The following is a 19,284-nucleotide window of genomic DNA, read 5'->3' on the forward strand; positions in this document are numbered from 1 at the left end:
TATCAATATGGTTTTGATTGATCTATGGCAGGTTTTTAAGAAGGAACTTGTTTTCTGTAAACCAGGTTCCCTCACACTAATATCGTCCTCCTGTATATTTGATTGCATCTTCATCAATAATCATCAGGACGTCTGTTAACAAGTCCCTAGGAATACGACACTGTGTCTGCCAAGTGTGGCTTAAGTGCACTTTCCAATATTCCCTCTTGCACTCTTGAATAAGGTCTTCTTTTTAATTTTGAGGTAACATGTGATATTAATAAATCAACACATGAAGGACAGTCAACTGCATTAGTACATGCATATGCTTCACAATTAATCTGTATATTCATCTAATTTTCTTTCAATTAATTTTTAATGTTTTTTATATTTATTTACTTAAACTATCCATAAAAATGATGAGACAGCACTGGAGTATTTTAATGTATCCATATACTAGGGAGAAAAGAGAAAAGCTTGCATTTATGTCAAACATTTCATATCCCCTACATTCCAAAGTACTTTACAGCCAATGAAGTATTCTGAATTAGTCATTACTTTAAAGTAGGAAATATGGCAACTTCTTTGCACAAACAACAATGTGATAATCTGATAAAACAATCCATTTTTCTTTAATTTACCGATTCCTGTTTAAAAAAGAATGACAAAGTTTCCTAGCTTTATATAAGCAAATGATTAATGGAAGTCATTCGAATGGGTAAGTTGCAGGATTGCCTGTATCAAAATGTCCAAACAACAGCTAATCCACATGAGTTGAGAAGGAAGAGATCAGAGTTCATTTTCAGCAAGTTATCTCTGGTGTGGAACATCACCAGCCGGAGCAGAGGTCAGTAAACAGCAGAAAAATATGCAACAATCTTCCTTTAAACTATCTGATCAAACTCTGTGACTTCTCTGCAAACTATTCAAGGAGGACTAGCCATTCAAATATTCCACGATATAGTTCACTCAGCCTTTCAGAAAGTTTTGTGAATGATTTGTGATGGAGACAAAAGCTGAGGGAACACAAAGTACCTATGGATGTGGGGTCATTTGTGACTTGCTTTTGGGGTTGGGGTGGTGTTGCCCCTACTCTTTTGTGAGTCACCCCAGGCCCAAGTAACGACTGCAGGCCATGCTCAACAGTGTATTTTTGGAGGAGATACATAAAAAGACTGCAAAAAGGTCTTGATAAAGTGCATGGGCAAACATTTGGCAGATTGACTATAATGTGGGAAAATATGAGCTTGCAAGAATTATAAGGCAAGCGAATTTTGAGAAGATTTGTAACTCAGGTTGTGGTTCTGGATGTAGGTTTGCTCGCTGAGTTGGAAGGTTCATTTTCAGATGTTTCGACACCATACTAGGTAACATCTTCAGTGAGCCTCTGGACGAAGCACTGCTGATGATTCCTGCTTTTTATTTATATGTTTGGGGTTCTTTGGATTGGTGATGCCATTTCCTGTGGTGATGTCATTTCCATGGTTATGTCATTTCCTGTTCTTTTTCTCAGGGGGTGGTAAATCGGGCCCACATCAATGTGTTTGCTGATAGAGTTCCGGTTGGAATACCATGCTTCGAGGAATTCACGTGCGTGTCTCTGTTTGGCTTGTCCTAGGATGGATGTGTTATCCCAATCAAAGTGGTGTCCTTCTTCATTTGTATGTAAGGATATTAGTGAGAGAGGGTCATGTCATTTTGTGGCTAGTTGATGTTCATGTATCGTGGTGGCTAGTTTTCTGCCTGTTTGTCCAATGTAGTGTTTGTTACAGTTCTTGCAAGGCATTTTGCAAATGATATTAGTTTTGCTTCACTATGATCATGGCTGGTCCTCTGTCTCAATGCCATCTTCCTACTTTCTCTGCATATCTTTCCGTTTATATCAAATATCTAAAAACCTAACTTTCTTGCATAAATGGACTTGGCCTTCATAACCTCATGAATAGAATTCCATAGATTCACTAACGTTTTGAGTGAAGAAACCTTTCACTCTGTATCCCGTGACTGTGTCCTCTGGTTCTCCCCAGCCAGGGCAAACATCCTCCTCACATCTAGTCTGTCCAGCCCTATTAGAGTTTTATGCGTTTCAATCAGATTTCCCTCTCATCCTTCTAAATTCAAGTGAATACAGGTCCAATTTATGATATATTGAATTAAAATTTGAATTCAAATTCACTGTCGTGGTTGAATCCCCAAACCATGGCCCTGGCTCTAGGGGTTACCAGTCTAGTGGCATTTTGACTACATTGCCACTTCCCCTTGACTATGGGAGAGGGAGGTGGGGGAGAGGAGGGCCCAAAACATGGAGCTAAGGTTGCACTCCAACCAGCCCTGAACAATGAAACAGGCTCAAGGGGTTGGATGGCTACTGCTCCATCGCTTGAAATCTTCAAGATCTATCTTCAGATTATTCCTATTCAAAGGTTTTCATATCTCCCAACTCAGAAGACCACGTCTGGTTTAGTGAGTATTACCCATTGAAGCTTTGGCAAACTATGGAGCTTAGCCTGTGTTGCTGATGGAAGTGGCCTCTATCTGCTCCTGTTCCTTGTGATTGTACAATGTGGTAAGAGCTGGAACTTTGGGACACAGCGACTGCAGAGGTGAAGAAGACACGTGTTTCCTTTGACCACCCATGAGAAAGGCCAGAGGAAATGACCTCGGGCATTCTTAATTTGGAACATCTAGATGTTTTCTAAATCAACCTGTTCAGAGATGTTATTACACACCTGTGGAGATTTGAACTGGGCCTCCTGGCTCAGACAATGGTGCACTACAAGAGCCATAGAATCATACAGCATGGAAAAAGACCCTTTGGCCCAACCAGTCCATGCTGAACAAGACCCCAAACTAAACCGGTCCCACCTGCTTGCTCCTGGTCCATACCCCCCCCCAAACCTTTACCACTTATGTACTTATCTGAATGTCTTTTAAGCGTTGTAACTGTGCCCACATCCACCACTTCCTCTGGAGATTCATTTCACACATGAACCACCCTCTGTGTAAAAACAATTGCCCCCATGTCTTTTCGAAATCTCTCTCCTCTCACCTTAAAAATGTGCCCCCTAGTCTTAAAATCCCCCATCCTAGGGAAAAGACAACTACTATTAACTCTATTTGTACCCCTCATTATTTTATGAACTATTATTAGGTCACCTCCCGATCACCTACACTCTAGGAAAAACAGGCCCAGCCTATCCAGCGTTTCTTTATAACTCAGACCTACCATAAATGGCAACATCCTGGTAAACCTCTTCTGAACCCTCTCCAGCTTAATAATATCCTTCCTATACCCAAGTTGCTGGATCACTAGCTTGGGCCTCTGCAATTACTGATCATTACTGGTATCCCCGCTTTTCAAAAGCCACTTTGCTTTTATGAAGGACCTACTTTAGTACCTGTTTTGCTAACCAGAAGAAATCCAAAGAGGATTTTCGCTTTTATCAAAGTAACTTTTCCCAGATAAAGCTTCTTCACGTTACGCCATTGTGGCTTACGAAAGGTTTCACAGGAACACTCTCCTTTCAGATACCATTCCCATGGTGCCATTCCCCCCTCGGGTATTTTCATATCGCTCATTGAAGCTGAAAATGGCTTAGAAACATGTGACTGAAGCAAGACTGCGAGGGAGTGGGGGGGAAAAAAACGAGCAGAACACCTGCCCTGTGGCGGATCCCCAGCTTGAACAGGGCGAATGAACATGCCGGGGTTTGCCTTTAATTGGTTTCAAATGCAGTGGTCACCAGCCTTTGTGTGGTTTTCACTCGCTCGTTTAGCGAATCCTTCAGGAGCGCGGCAGTGAAACAGAACGAGGACACCGCTCCAAAGACGGAAATAATCAGGGGTGAGACGCGCAGTTTGACCTCAGCTACTGTGCAGGCGACAGCAGTGAAGCACAGCAGTGTTCGGATCAGTGTTCGGGATGTTTTACCTGGCGACTCGATTGCAGTTTGCAGAGATGGCAGGGGCTTGCCAGCTGTGGCAGCCAACTTCTGCAAACACTTCTTGCGTAGATCCCGGTGGTGCCAGAGATACACGGACCCTGCAACCAACAACCCCAAGGCAGTGGCAAAGGACAATCCAGGAACAGGTACTGCTCCCACCGCTCCAGCCAGCGTCGCTGTGACCCAGACTCTTTTCTCTAACATTTTTCTCTTCTGCTCCATAATCTGGGACGTCGCACTGGGGAGAGAGAGCAGGATCGCCGCCTTGTTCACGTTTTGCAGGTGGTTTGCGAGGGCCAGCTTTAGCGCGGGGAAATCAAACTTGTCTGGGTGGAAAGCGGAAATCAGGAAGACCTCGGCTGCCGCAGCGTCCGCCTCTTCCAAGTTGCTGGCACAGTCCGCCCTCAGCTTTCCTAATTCATCGTCAAAAGCCACACTCTCCATTCCCTCTGCATTGCCAGTCAGACTGTCAACTTTCGTCTGAACCAAGTATAACGGTTTGCCCTTTTGTAGGATTGCTTTAGCAGACTCCCCAGCGCTTCCCTTGAATCGACAGTCTGACACAATGATAAATATGTCATATCGTTCAACGTTTACCGTCTTTAGGTCATCATTCAGTTCCAGATTAGAAAGGTCCATTCCTGGAAGTTCCCAGAATTGGACATTTGGCAGAACAGGGTGCGGATATCCAATTGGTTCTTTAATGGTTTCAGTGTCAACAACTCTTCCCTCCTCACTCATTTCAAGGTCTATCATTGCCATGATCAAGGTCGATTTCCCTGAGCCTCCTTCACCCATAACTGCAATGTTAAGCTGTGCACTATCCAGGACATCTAATTTATTCTTTATTTCTGGTATAACTGCTTCTAAACCACCAGCGTTATAACTGGCTTGAAGACGTTCAATTTCTTCCATATTGAAGAATGTGGAAGACGCAGTCATTGGTTCTGTGAGGAAAAAAGGAACACTTACATAATACATCCAGGTTTACCATATATCCAATTGACCCTTCAATGGAGAGTACTCAATGAAGGTAATCTCAACATAACTAGATTATGAACAATATAAAATGCAAGAAATTAACCCCCAGCACAAGTTTATTCACATGGCATCTGCAGAGATGAATAAGCTCCCTGTCTTACTCATCAGCATCACATGCAATACCAAGTCAAATGAAGGGTGCTAGCATAACAAATGGACGTCTAACAGGTTAGAGGAGTGAAACAAACACAGCAAATGCTGGAGAAACTCAGCAGGTCTGACAGCAACTTGTAGAGAGAGAAAAACAGAGTTAAAATTTTGAGTCTGATGTGAGTAGGCACCAAACTCGAAACATTAACTTGCTTTCTCCACAGATGCTGCCAGACCTGCTGAGTTTCTCCGGCGTCCTCTGTGTTTGTTTCAGATTTCCAGCATCTGCAGTATTTCGTTTTTCTTCGAGGGGAGAGGAGTGGTTTGGCATTTCGGGACGTCAAGTCAAAAAAATGTGCAACTTGCACAAGAAATGTGCTGAATCAGAAGAATGAGTTGCACACCAATTTATTTCTGGCCTGCCTTTCATTGAATCATAGAGTCTTTCAGCAGACTAGGAGTTCACTTGGCCCATCACACCTTTATTGGACCTTGGAAAGAGTTGCCCAATTTAGTTCTGAATCTGTTTCTCCCCCATACATCTACAATCTTTTTTTGCAACTACATGTCCAAATGCCTTTCAAACATTTTATGGATCCAAATTCCATCATTTGGACAGAGTTCTGCAGATTCTAAATTTTTCCTCATTTCATCATCCTTTAGCCAATTATTTTAAATCACTCAGCTATGTGGAAACAATATGTAGATAGTCCAACTAGGAAAGGGGCTGTATTAGACCTTGTATTGGGGATGGGCCTGGTTAAGTGATTGAAGTTTTAGTGAGGAAGCATTTTGGGAACAGTGATCATAATTCTGTATGTTTTGAGCTAGTTATGGAAAAGGACAAGACTGGTCCTTGAGTGAAAGTGCTAAACTGGGAGAAGGCAACTTACAACAGTATTATCCAGGAATTGGAGAAACTAGTTGGCACAGTGGCTCAATGGTTAGCACAGCTGCCTCACAATACCAGGGATCCAGGTTCAATTCCCAACTTGTGTAACTGTCTGTGTGAGTTTCCTCCCATAATCCAAAGATGTGTGGATCAGGTGAATTGGCCATGCTAAATTGCCAAGTCAAGGGTAAATAGGGGAATGGGGCTGGGTGGGTTACTCTTCGAAGGGTTGGTGTGGACTTGTTGGGCTGAAGGGCCTGTTTCCGTACTGTAGGAAATCTAGTAGAAAATAAAAATTAGCTTGCAGGAGGCTTTTTGACACATCTGACAAGTGGAAGTCTTCCAAAAGCCATTTGATCAGAGCTCGGGACCAACATGTTCCTGTGAGGATGAAAGATAAGGATAGCAAGATTCAGGAACCTTGGATGATGAGAGATGTTGTACATTTAGTTAAAAAGAGGAAGGAAGGCAACAGAAATCAAATATGGCCTTTGAGGAGTATAAAAGAAGCAGAACAGAATTTTAAAAAGAAATTAGGTGTGTTAGAAAGAGCCATGAAATGGTTTTGACAAGGAGAATTCCAAGGCAATTTACACATTTATTAGGAGCACAAGGACAACTAGGGAAAAGATAGGTCCACTCAAGAACACAGGAAAGCATTTAAAGACACAGATGATGTTAAGTTTAGAGTGGGGTTTGTTGATACTCTGGGGCAGGTTAATATTATGAAGGAGGAGGTCTTAGATGTCTTCAGGTAGATAAGCCCCAAGGCTGAAGGGATCTATCCCAGGATACTGAAGGAGGCAGTGGAGGAGATTGCTCAGGCTTTGACAGAAATCGTTGCATCTTCTTTCATGACAGGCAAGGTCTTGGACAACTGGAGAACAGCCAATGCTGTCCTTTGTTCGAGAAGGCAACAGGGATACTCCAAGAAATTATAGGCTTCACATCAGTGGTAGGGACATTATCGGATAAGATTCTTAGGGAAAGGATTTCCTTACATTTGGAGAATAATGGACTTAGTAGGGATATTCAGCATGGCATTTTGCAGGGGAAGTCTTCTCTCACAAACTTAATTGAGGTTTTTGAGGAAGTCATGTAGGCAATTGGTTAAGGACAGGCAGTGGATGTTGTCTGTATTGACTGTACTAAAGCATTTGGCAAGGTTTCTCCTGGTAGGCTGCACTAGAAGATCTAATTGTATGGAATCCCTGATGAGTTGGTAAGTTGGATATAAAAGTGGCTTAGTCATCGAAGACAGAGGGCAGTTGTGGAGCAGTGATTTTCACAGGCTGGAGGTCTGTGACCAGTGGTATTCCATATGGATCAGTACTGGGACCTTTGTTGTTTGTAATATATATAAATGAATTGGATGGAACTTTGGGTGGTCTGGTTAGTAAGTTTGCAGATGACTTGGAAATTAATGGAGTTGTGGACAGCGAGGAAGATTGTCAAAGGATGCAGCAGGATTTAGATCAGCTGGAAGGTTGGGCAGAGAAATGGCAGATGGAGTTTAATCCAGACAAATGTGAAGTGATAGATTTTGGGATGCAAGAGGAAGTTAAATGGCATTAGGAGCATTAATATACAGAGGGATCCAAGTCCATAGCTCCCTGAAAGTGGATAAAGTGGCAAAGAAGGCATATAGTATGCTTGCCTTCGTTGACTGGGGTACTGAATAAAGATGTTGGTAAGTCATGTTGCAGCTGTATAAAACTTTGGTCAGGCCACATTTGGAGTATTGTGTGCAGTTCTGGTCGCAGCACTACAGGAAGGACGTGGCGGCTTGGGAGAGAGTGGAGAAGACTTTCCCAGGAGTTGCCTGGATTGGTGTATATTAGCTATAAGGAGAGGTTGGATAAGCTTGGAATGTTTTTGCTCGAGCATCAAAGGTCTTCTGATAGAAGTATATAAACTTATGAGAGGCAATGTTAGCGTGGACAGTCTGCATCTTTTCCCAGGATAGAAATCTCAAACATTAGGGGCCATAGGTTTAAGGTGAGAGGGGGAAAGTTTAAAGGAGATGTGTGGGGCAAGTTCTTTATACAGATGATGGTAGGGTCTGGAACACACTCTGGATTAGTGGTGCTGGAAGAGCACAGCAGTTCAGGCAGCATCCATGGAGCTTCCTTAACTGCTGTGCTCTTCTAGCACCACTAATCCAGAATCTGGTTTCCAGCATCTGCAGTCATTGTTTTTACCTCTGGAACACACTGTCAAGGAAGTGGTAGAAGCAGATACAATAGCAAAGTTTAAGAGGTACTTAGACAGACACATGAACAGAAAGGAAGAGAGGAATATGGACCATGTGCAGACAGATAAGATTATTTGAGAAAGGCATAATGATTGGTATAGACATAGTGGGCCAAAGACCTGTTCCTGTGTGTAGTGTTCTATATGTTCTATATTGACCCATTTGCAAGAGGAAATAGCTCTTTTTTTTAACAGCCTTGTAATTTGGAGTACTTAGGTTTCCCTAGAATCTTCTCCAATCTCTTCAAGAATTTAAAGTGATTTGCAAATGTGATGTTAAAAAAATCCTTTTTACACAACAAATGGTTTGGGTCTAAACTCCACTGCATGGACGTGTGCTGAATTCAGAGTCAACTCATGAATTTAGGAGGTCCTTGGTTGATTGTTTGAATATGGACATAAAGCAGGAGAATGGCATTGAGTTGTGATGCTCATTGGAGAGCTGCTGCAGATACGATGGGCCAAATAGCCTCCTTCTACATGTAACAATTCAGTGAACTGCAGAGAACCTTATCGCTGACATTGTTCTGGGTAAAGTTTCTCTGCACCCTCCACAATAGGCCCTTCATTTCCTGCTGTGTGCTACTAAGAATTGTACACATATTCTATGCATCGCTGGGATAATATCCAGAGTTCTCAGGCTAATGTTTTAGGTTCAAATCTCATCACAGCAGCTGGAAGAATTTAAATTCAATTCATGCAACGCAGTCTCCCATTAATGATGACTATGAAACTATTGTTAGTTGGAAACCCACTTGCTTTTTTAATATCCGGGTGAGACATTACATGGTCTGCCCTACATCTGACCAGAGCAATATGGTTGACTCTGAACTGGCCCAGCAAGCCACTGGGTTCAAGGGCAATTAGGGATGGACAACAAATGCTGACTCTGCTGGCCATGTCCACCTGCCATTTAGGAATCAACATAAGGGACAACTGAATCCTTTAAATGTCACACAATTGAACAGCAATTTGGGCTGAAATTCCTTAATATTTCTTGTCCTCTTTATAGTTATTCAGCAAAGCTGACAATGTACAAGAAATTGGGGTTGCATGGTGGCCCTGTAGTTAGCACTACTGCCTCACAGTGCTAGGGACTCAGGTTCAATCCCACTCTTGGGTGACTGTCTGTGTGGAGTTTGCACTTTTTCTCTGTCTCTGTGTGGGTTTCTTCTGGGTACTCTGGTTTCCTCCCATAGTCCAAAGATGTGCTAGTTGGGTGGGTTGGCCATGCTAAATTGCCCACAGTGTCCAGGAATACGTAGGGTAGGTGGATTAGCCATGGGAAATGCATGATTACAGGGATGGGTTGGGTCTGGGTGGGATGCTCTTCAGATGGTCCATGTGGACTTGATGGGCTGAATGACCTACGTCCACACTGTAGGGATTTTATAAAATGGGAGATCTGTGAAGGATTGAGAATATTTATGACAGGTTGATCTGACACTTGGGAGATACAGCACATTGGGAAGAGGCTAATGCGGTGCCCATGTTCAAAAAGGATGACAAAACAACAACACACCATCAGGCTTACAGCGAAGGGTAACCATGGAAAACTAATGGGAATCAATTATTCAGAGTAAATCTGAGGGTCATCTGCATAACCTTTTACAATTAGCATTCAGGATTTCCAAATGACTTTCAAAAGGCTGTCCTTTAAGCTTAGCATGTGGGAATGGATAAGGGATTGTGTAAAACAAAGGTAAGAAAGAATGAAGAGTCCTTGGAGAAGTTCACTTTGACGTTGGGAAGAACTGACTAGGGGGTCATCAGGTTTGAAAGTATTCCAACTTCATAAGAACGTAGGAACAGAAGGAGACCATTTAGCCCCTTGAGCCTGTTCCCCCGTTCAGTGCAATCATTGACTGATCGGTGGTCTAACTCCACACAGTTGCCTTTGACTCGTATCCTTTCTGGATTCAGCTTTGTAGATGAGGGAAAACCCGGAGCAGAATTGTGCTTCAGACGAAACAACTGACTAGAATCCAGTTATTCGATGTTATGGCTGGATTAATGAAAATAGGCTGCTGACCATATTAATGCAGCAACTCATGCCTCATTAATCCACATCTTGTGTTCCATATATCACTGACCCTTCATTGTCGCTGGGTCAAAATCTCAGAACTATTCCCCTAATGGCATTGGGAGGTCAACCTCCAGTACAAGGACTGCAGCAGTTCAAGAAGGCAGCTCACCACCACCTTCTCAAGGAGCAATTAGGGATGTAGGCAATAAATACTGGCCCAACCAGCATCCCATGCATGAATAGAGAAAGATTTACAGTTTACTGGAAAGACATCAGAGGTTGAGGGGGTGATGAACAAAGTTAGAACGACTTGGCACAGAAAGATGCCATTCAGCCCATTGGGTCTGTGCCAGCCCATTCTAACCCCACCTTGCAACATCTTGTCCAGAGCTTTGCAGGTTACAGTGCTGTAGGTGCAGGTCCAGATACCCTGCAGCAAGCATGTTCATCTGCATCAGGACTTTCTTTATGCACTGTGTTCCAAAAATTACTGCACACCCCGATTGCATTTCCCAAAGCGTCCTCAGCATTGTTCCTCTCCCCTTTACACTTCACAGATTCTGCTCTAAAGAGATAACGATTCACCATCTCTCACATCTGTGCAGCCTCTGCACTATTCTCCAGGCCGTTAGCCTCAGTGTTTAGCTCTTAACTCCAGCCCGTGTCTGCAGCATCAGCGCCACTGCCACTGAAAAAGCCCCCTTCCCATCCATTCCTGTTTTTTAATTCTGCATTTGAGGGGCTTTGAAAATTTCCGGGCTCGCTCACAGGAACAAGAGAACTGCAAAAAAAAAACTTACAAAAGGTCCCAAGATCAAGCTGCCAGGACCGTCTCAGAGGAATCATGCGTAAAATCACCGCAGTGTCGTCCATCGAGCGGTACACACCTTCTGTTCTGAGGCCAAACCCTCTCAAGGTGAAAGAGAGAGAGAATCCGCACAAGCAAGACTCTTCCAGGATGGTCACGGTGGAAAGGGAATGGGAAGCCTGGTGAATACTGCATTTAAATATTGAAAACTGACTGTACCACTTTTTTTTTCTCTTGAAGCAGGGGCCCAGTACAGATTAAAGATCTACATTAAAAGGGTATCATCTCAATCTCAGTGGAACTGACGCTGGCTGACCAACAAGCCATGGGGGTGTGATAGGGTGGGCAACACATTTTGGTGAAGTGTTTTCGACTTGAAATCACCAGCGTTCGTTATTGTGGATGCTTATCCTGGTTCCACAGTTCTGATGTGTAGATTTGACACTGAATCCATTTATTCCGATAGATTATTGATCAACAAGAGGATGGAATCAACCCTGATTTTATTAAAGGGACGAATAGCCTAATCCTGCTCCTAAATTCTGCATCCCTGTTTTCATACTCTCCTATACAGTATGGAAGAGACTCTTCAGCCCAAGGGCAAAATGCTACTCTAAATGACGAAGGGCTTTTGCCCGAAACGTCGATTTTGCTGTTCCTTGGATGCTGCCTGAACTTCTGTGCTCTTCCAGCACAACTAATCCAGAATCTGGTTTCTAGTATCTGCAGTTATTGTTTTTACCTCTACTCTAAATCTACATGAGTCCCACTTCCCAGCACTTGACCCATAGCCTTGAATGTTATGCAAATTTAAGATCATTGAAGTACTTTTTAAAGGTTCTGAGGTTACTTGTGTCAACTAATCCATCCCTCCTCACCTCAGGCAGTACATTCCAGACTCCCACCACCCCTGGGGAAAATTTAAACCCTTAGCCTTTCACTTTAACATTATGCCTCCTTGCTATTGACCCCTCAACTAAGGGGATCTGTTGCTTTCTATCCACCTTGTCCATGCCCTTCAAAATCTTATATAGAGTCACAGAGTCATAGAGATGTACAGCATGGAAACAGACCCTTTGGTCCAACCCATCCATGCTGACCAGTTATCCCAACCCAATCTAGTCCCACCTGCCAGCACCCGGCCCATATCCCTCCAAACCCTTCCTATTCATAGACCCATCCAAATGCCTCTGAAATGTTGCAATTGTACCAGCCTCCACCACATCCTCTGGCAACTCATTCCATACACGCACCACCCTCTGCATGAAAAAGTTGCCCCTTAGGTCTCTTTTATATCTTTCTCCTCTCATCCTAAACCTATGCCCTCTAGTTCTGGACTCCCCAACCCCAGGGAAAAGACTTTGCCTATTTATCCTATTCATGCCCCTCAATTTTGTAAACCTCTCTCAGGTCACCCCTCAGCCTCTGATGCCAGGGAAAACAGCCCCAGCCTGTTCAGCCTCTCCCTGTAGCTCAGGCCCTCCAACCTTGGCAACATCCTTGTAAATCTTTTCTGAACCCTTTCAAGGTTCACATCTTTCCAATAGGAAGGAGAACAGAATTGCATGAAATACTCCAATAGTGGCCTAACCAATGTCCTGTACAGCTGCAACATGACCTCCCAACTCCTGTACTCAATACTCTGACCAATAAAGGAAAGCATACCAAACGCCTTTTTCACTATCCTATCTACCTGCGACTCCACTTTCAAGGAGCTATGAACCTGCACTCCAAGGTCTCTTTGTTCAGCAACACTCCCTAGGACCTTACCATTAAGTATATAAGTCCTACTAAGATTTGCTTTCCCAAAATGCAGCACCTGTATTTATCTGAACTAAACTCCATCTGCCACTTCTCAGTCCATTGGCTCATCTGGTCCAGATCCTGTTGTAATCTGAGGTAACCCTCTTCGCTGTCCACTACACCTCCAATTTTGGCGTCATCTGCAAACTTACTAACTGTACCTCTTATGCTCGCAGCCAAATCATTTATGTAAATGACAAAAAGTAGAGGGCCCAGCACCAATCCTTGTGGCACTCCACTGGTCACAGGCCTCCAGTCTGAAAAATACCCCTTCACCACCACCCTCTGTCTTCTACCTTTGAGCCAGTTCTGTATCCAAATGGCTAGTTCTCCCTGTATTCCATGAGATCTAACCTTGCTAATCAGTCTCCTATGGGGAACCTTGTTGAACGCCTTACTGAAGTCCATATAGATCACATCTACTGCTCTGCCCTCATCAATCTTCATACTTCAACCAGTTATCCTATCACCCTTCTTTGCTCCAAAAATTGTCTTGAGCTTATCCAGCCTTTCTTCAGAGCTAAACTGTTCCATCCCTTGCAACATTCTGGTGAATCTCCTCTGTACTTCCTCCACCACACTACACTGTGGTGACCAAAACTGCACATGGTACTCCAGCTGTGCTCCTGTATGCCTTAACTTCCCTGTTAACTTGACAAACTCCCTAAGATCCCTCTGTTTATCTGAGCTTCCTAATGTCCTGCCATTCATTGAGTAGATCCTTGTTGTATTACTTCTTCCAAAGTGCATCATTTCACACATATCAGGGTTGAATTCCATCTGCCACTTATTTACCCATCTGACCAACCCATCAATATCCTCCTGTAACTTAACACCTTTCTCACCATCAGCCAAGCAGCTAATCTTTGTGTTATCCACAAACTAACTTATCATCCCCCACCATTTTCTTACTTGTAATTTATAAATATACATTAATTTTTTGGGGGCCTTGAGCTATGTCTAAAGTCACCATCTGCTTTAAGGAGAAAAATGTTATTTAAGGTAAATTCTGAGACAAATCAGAGGTTAATTTCTGTTGACATGAGTTGATATGTGTATTTCTGCTTCTCAGTCAAAAAGCATTTTTAAAGGTATTACTGACATTTCCGCACAATGTCCTGTGATGAATGCATGTTAACTGGAAGATATGGAGTGGGTAGTGTTAAATTGCAACCTTAAAAACCTTACCTTGCTAGCAAATCTCTCCATGGTTTTGCCCCTCCAGATCTGTCACACCTCCTCTAAAATCACAAACGCTCATAATACATATACTTCTTTGATTCTGGAAAATTGCACGTCTCCTATTTGAATCACTCCAACATTGTGGCCGTGCTTTCAGTTCCTCTGCTCTTTAAACCACTCCTTAACTAGTATGTAGACAGGCTAACAAGGGGCAAGGCCACAAGATTTGGTACTCGTCAATGAATCCAGCTAGGTGTTACATTTAGAGTTAGGTGTGCACTTTGGTGAGAATGACCACAATTCGGTTATGTTTACTTTAGTGATGGAAAGGGATAGGTATATATCACAGGGCAAAAATTATAGCTGGGGAAAAGGCAATTACAATGCAATTAGGCAAGATGCATGTCCCTTAAGAAAAAAATTTGTCTCATATTTATTTTCATTATTTGTTTAAATATAGACAAATTTACCTGTTTTTGTTATGCTTTCATTGGCTGTGGGTGTCACTGGCAAAGGCTAACATTTGTTACCAATCCCAAATTGTCCTTGAACTGAGAGGCTTGTGAGGTCATTTCTGAGGGAAATTAATAGTCAATCTTATTGCTGATTCCTTATCCCACTCTTTCAATGGTCACAACAAGATTTCAATTTAAAAATGAAAGTTATATTGCTAATATTATTACTGCATATTAGACTGTATAGGTCAGTGTTAGAAAGGTCAGCCAGGTTCCTTAAAGTAACAAATAAAGAATTTGTTTAATGTGAAAAAAAATTACATAAACAAAGATGCAAGGATTATCACCATATGCAAAGATATCCAACTCCTTCTTGAAAAAATACACACAATCATAACCATCTCCAAGCCTGGCGAGGGGCGGGGGGGGGGGGGGGGGGGGGGTGGTGGGTGTGAGGCACCTCTGCAGAATGCTGTCCTAGAAGTACTTTGTACCAATACAGTAATGGTTACATTTGGAACATAAAATTATTCACTGATTATTCCCAGATGCTAGTCTATAGCTGAAGTCACTGTCTGCAGAGACAGTTGGCCTTGAGGTTTCCTCTTGGATCAGTTCTGCTCGTTGAATTCTCTTTCTCTGGAGACAGTGGTATCGACTCAGCCTTCTCCTTTAGAAACCCTCAATTTGTGGTGATGAGGTCTTCCAGTGGGTTTGCAATTCACAAATTTTGATGAGAAAGAGAGATAGAGAACAATGGCTGTTCCTCTGAAGGCAAGTTCTCCCTGACCATCTGTGGACAAATCACAAATTGGGTCACGTGACCTCTCTTTGACCTCCTCAGTGGACACAGTGTCTCCATTCCAATAGCTTACATTAAGATACACATATACATCCAAACAATGATATTATAAAGTAACAATTCAGAAAACACATTTTTTATAATACTAGCTTTAAGTTCTAGATGTATTCAACTCATATCTCAGAGCTCTATTTCAGTGACATGGAGTTAGGTATGCACTTTGGTGAGAGTGACCACAATTCATTATGTTTATTTGAGCGATGGAAAGGGATTGGTATATACTGCAGGGCAAAAGTTATAGCTGGGGGAAAGGCAAATACGATGCGATTAGGCAAGATGCATGTCCTTTAAGAAAAACTTTACTTTTTTCTCCCATGTCCTACCTCAACTCTGCAGTTAAAGGATGGTACTAAGATGTTGATGAACAACTGTTGTAAACAAATCTTTACATGTTGAAAGAGCAGCCCAATGATGTTTAACTTATAAATGTGCAGTACCATGTAAGAAGGTGATCACTTATACACTTACACTTACATCCTCGGTGGACTAGAATTATGCCCAACAATGAATGAAAAAGTCTGGATTTTTTTATTGCATGACTGAGAGTTCACAACTAAACCTGTGATCTAACAGCTAAAGCAAACAGGATTCTGAGGTATATTCACCAGTCAAATCACCATAAAACAAAGTACAGTTTGGTGAAGCCTCAGTTGAAATCCTCTGTCCAATTTTGGTCACGCCATATGATGGCAGAAGCTCTGAGATGGATTCAAATGAGGGGGACACGATTAAAGACACATTTAAAACATTTTAATTGCCCACATTGTCTTAAGGAGCTGTAATCTTTTGAGAACCAGAGATTCAGGGCTAATTTAATCAAATTTTGTAAAAGTATGAAGGGAACGGATTGTGTTTATGTGAACTAATAATTTCAAATGAACAGGGGGAAGTGGATCATTCAGAAGATTATGTGGAGGAGCAGGGATCATACTTACAGCTAATGAAAGGCAGAGGTAAGTGAGGTGATAACCACTGCATCTTAATTTGCTGCATTACATCAAGTGTCAGCTGATTATTTTCCAATGGTGGGGTAGGGATCAGCTCAAATTGTTATGCCAATCCAGGTCAATCTGATTTCCGGGACTGGTTTCATTTGCTTAATGGGGTCAGAGGTCACAACAGATGTTTTCCCATTCTTCCACCTAATTGGTGAATTTTATCTGGCTTCCCAGATGGAAAATAACAGTAAACCTGCAAATAACACATACTTGTCTGACCCTCATCTGGTATGGAGCTCTAGTCCACTCATTTTCAAATATTATTGATTTCTTTTCTCTCTCTGGGAATTATTGCCTCTACCAGGAGATCACATCTCAGGGAGGGTGCATGGTGGATGTTTATATTGTAGAATTGTACATGCTAGTTAGACCTAGGAGTAACTTCTTGTCAGATAATTTTGTATGGATGTCAATTCAAGTACTGAAACCACCAAATTCATTAGTAACCCACCTCTGTAGACAGTAGACAGCTGTCAGTTCAGCAATTTAGAACTCATTTAGAAATGTCCAATATATTAATTGCTATTTTCTAACATATATTTTCATTGGAGAGGTTATCAAGAATAGAAGGAGTCAGGTGATTATAAAGGAACAGGGAAGAATATGTGCATAAAATGCGCACATGTGCTAGACCTACCATTGCTAAGAAGCAAGGTATTTTATGTACTCATTCTACCTTGTTCCTTTATAATCACCTTCTGAGAAATAGTAGGTCCGGCACATGTACGCATCAATCAAAGTTGAAGCATTTGCTACCATCTTCACCCAGAAATGCCGAATGGGTGATCCCTCTCAGCTTCTGCCTAAGGACCTGACAATCAAAGTGCCCATTTGCAGTCAGTTCATTTCATACTGACATCCATAAATCACGTTACGTTTCAGAAAAACACCAAAACAGGGAAAATTCACAAACCTGAAACATCACCCTCGTTTCTCTCCACAGATGCTGTCTGAACTTCTGACTATTTCCAGGAATTTGTGATGCTATTTCAGATATCCAGCATTCACAGTACTTGCTTTGGGAGCATATTTCTTTGGTTTAGTACTGATAAAACAAATTTAATCGTTTCTCAACATCTCTTAACACTTCAAATGGTCTGTATTTCTTCTACGCAGATGTTGCTTAAATATCAGTCACTTGTCAGATGCTAAGTTTGCTGACAAGTTTTTAACTACACAGAGGCTGCTCAAAGGCCAGATGTGGCCAGTTTAGTTCAGATCCGGTTTCATGGCCAATAACTACAGCACTCTTTGTTTTTAAAATCATTGTCAATTTACATTTAAATTGTTGTTTTAACACAGTAAAATGTCCTAAGATGCTTCACATGATTATTATCAGACAAAATTTGCCCCAACCCTCAGCCTCCGACACTTGAGGGAAAATAACCTCAACCTATTCAGCCTCGCCCTATAGCTCAAACTTTCCAACCTCAGCTACATGATTGTAAATCTTTTCTGAACCCTTTCAAACTTAATATCTTTTCCGAAGCAAAAGTTACTGTTCAAATTGGGGGCTGCTGGATGGGTGACAGTCATAGAGTCATGCAGCATGGCAACAAACCCTTCAGTCCAACCAGCTCATGCAGAACATAACCCAAACTAAACTAGTCCCACCTGCCTGCTCCTGGCCTATAGCCCTTCAAATCTTTCCTATTCATGTATCCATCTAAATGTCTTTTCAACATTGTAATTGTACTCACATCCACCACTTCCTCAGGAAGTTCATTCAGCACTTGAACCGCCCTTTTCTGTAAAAAATAAATTGCCTTGTGTCTTTTTTAAATCTTCTCCTCTCACCTTAAAATATGTGCCCCCGAATCTTGAAATTTTCCATCTTATGGAAAAGACAATTACCATCAACTGTATCTATAACTCTCATTATTTTATAAACTTCTTTCAGGTCACCTCTCAACCACCTATGCTCCAGTGAAAAAAGTCCCAGACTATCTATCCTTTCATTATAACTCAAACCTTCCATACTCAGCAACATCCTGGTAAATATCTTCTGAACCCTATCCAGCTTAATAATAGAAAGAAGAAAAAATCTTCCACAGACTGTTAAAAAGATTAAAGATAAGACAGCTGCAAGATCTGAGAAGTCTAACACACACACACACTCTCACTTCCCATCACCTTCCCCCCCACCCACACACACATACACAGTCATTACCCACCCCCCACACACACCCAGATACACAGTCTCTCTCCCCATCACGTAGACACATACACTTTGTCTCACACACACGGAATCTCTCTTTCTTCCACCCCCACCCCCTAAATATACTCTCCCCCTCTCTCACACGCGCACACATAAATCTGTAGGATGCATTTGCAGATACATTCTATTTTGTTCACAATTTGTGGACAGTCAGTCAGTCAGTCAATGTGGCATTGTATAAACTCCTACTTTGGAAATAAAACCAGTCTGACTCCAGATTGAGACACACCGACTCCAAACAAGACCTCATGCCCAAAACTCATTGTCTGACCTGAGGTGTCACCGCCTTTACATTGATAACACCTTGAGTTATCTCAGGGCAGTGACTTGAAAGAAATTCTGAGATTTCCATAGTAATCAATTGAAACATGCACCTCCATTCTAACTGATGCAAGACTTAAGAGTCAGCTTTGGTGCATTCAATTCGTTGTCCGACCCATTGATCTTTTCCTTATAAATTCTGTGTCTAAGATCTTCCTCTCTCACGAACAATGGATGAAGGGGCAGCACTCCAAAAGCCAGTGTTTTCAAATAAACCCATTGGACTATAACCTGGTGTGATGTGATTCTTAACCTTGTACAACATCGGCCCCTCCAGGAGAGGACCATGGAGAGAGTGGATCAGCTCTGGCAGCCCCCAGTGGGCAGGAAGACACAGTGGACACTCCCAGGCACTTCAGGGCCCAGCCGTTTCCATCGTTACCCAAACGGGCGGAGCGATTGGTCGCTCAGG

The 19,284-nt window shown here is 42.3% G+C and overlaps 1 protein-coding gene and 1 long non-coding RNA gene across 2 annotated transcripts; both read right to left on the reverse strand.

The window, feature by feature from the left end:
• Window positions 1–413: 413 nt before the first annotated feature.
• LOC140464667 (interferon-inducible GTPase 5-like) lies at window positions 414–4,848 on the reverse strand. The gene has a single exon (XM_072560036.1). The coding sequence runs from the start codon at window positions 4,836–4,838 to the stop codon at window positions 3,696–3,698; it is 1,143 nt and encodes a 380-aa protein (XP_072416137.1). The 5' UTR covers window positions 4,839–4,848; the 3' UTR covers window positions 414–3,695.
• A 10,070-nt stretch (window positions 4,849–14,918) lies between these two features.
• Window positions 14,919–19,242, reverse strand: LOC140464668 (uncharacterized). The gene is made up of 3 exons (XR_011954958.1): window positions 18,926–19,242; window positions 17,247–17,378; window positions 14,919–15,266 (listed from the first exon to the last, which is right to left on the reverse strand). It is a non-coding gene; the product is annotated as an uncharacterized lncRNA (long non-coding RNA).
• Between the last annotated feature and the right edge of the window lie 42 nt (window positions 19,243–19,284).

Source organism: Chiloscyllium punctatum, chromosome 40 (genome assembly GCF_047496795.1).
Source record: "Chiloscyllium punctatum isolate Juve2018m chromosome 40, sChiPun1.3, whole genome shotgun sequence".
In the NCBI taxonomy this organism is placed as follows: domain Eukaryota; kingdom Metazoa; phylum Chordata; class Chondrichthyes; order Orectolobiformes; family Hemiscylliidae; genus Chiloscyllium; species Chiloscyllium punctatum.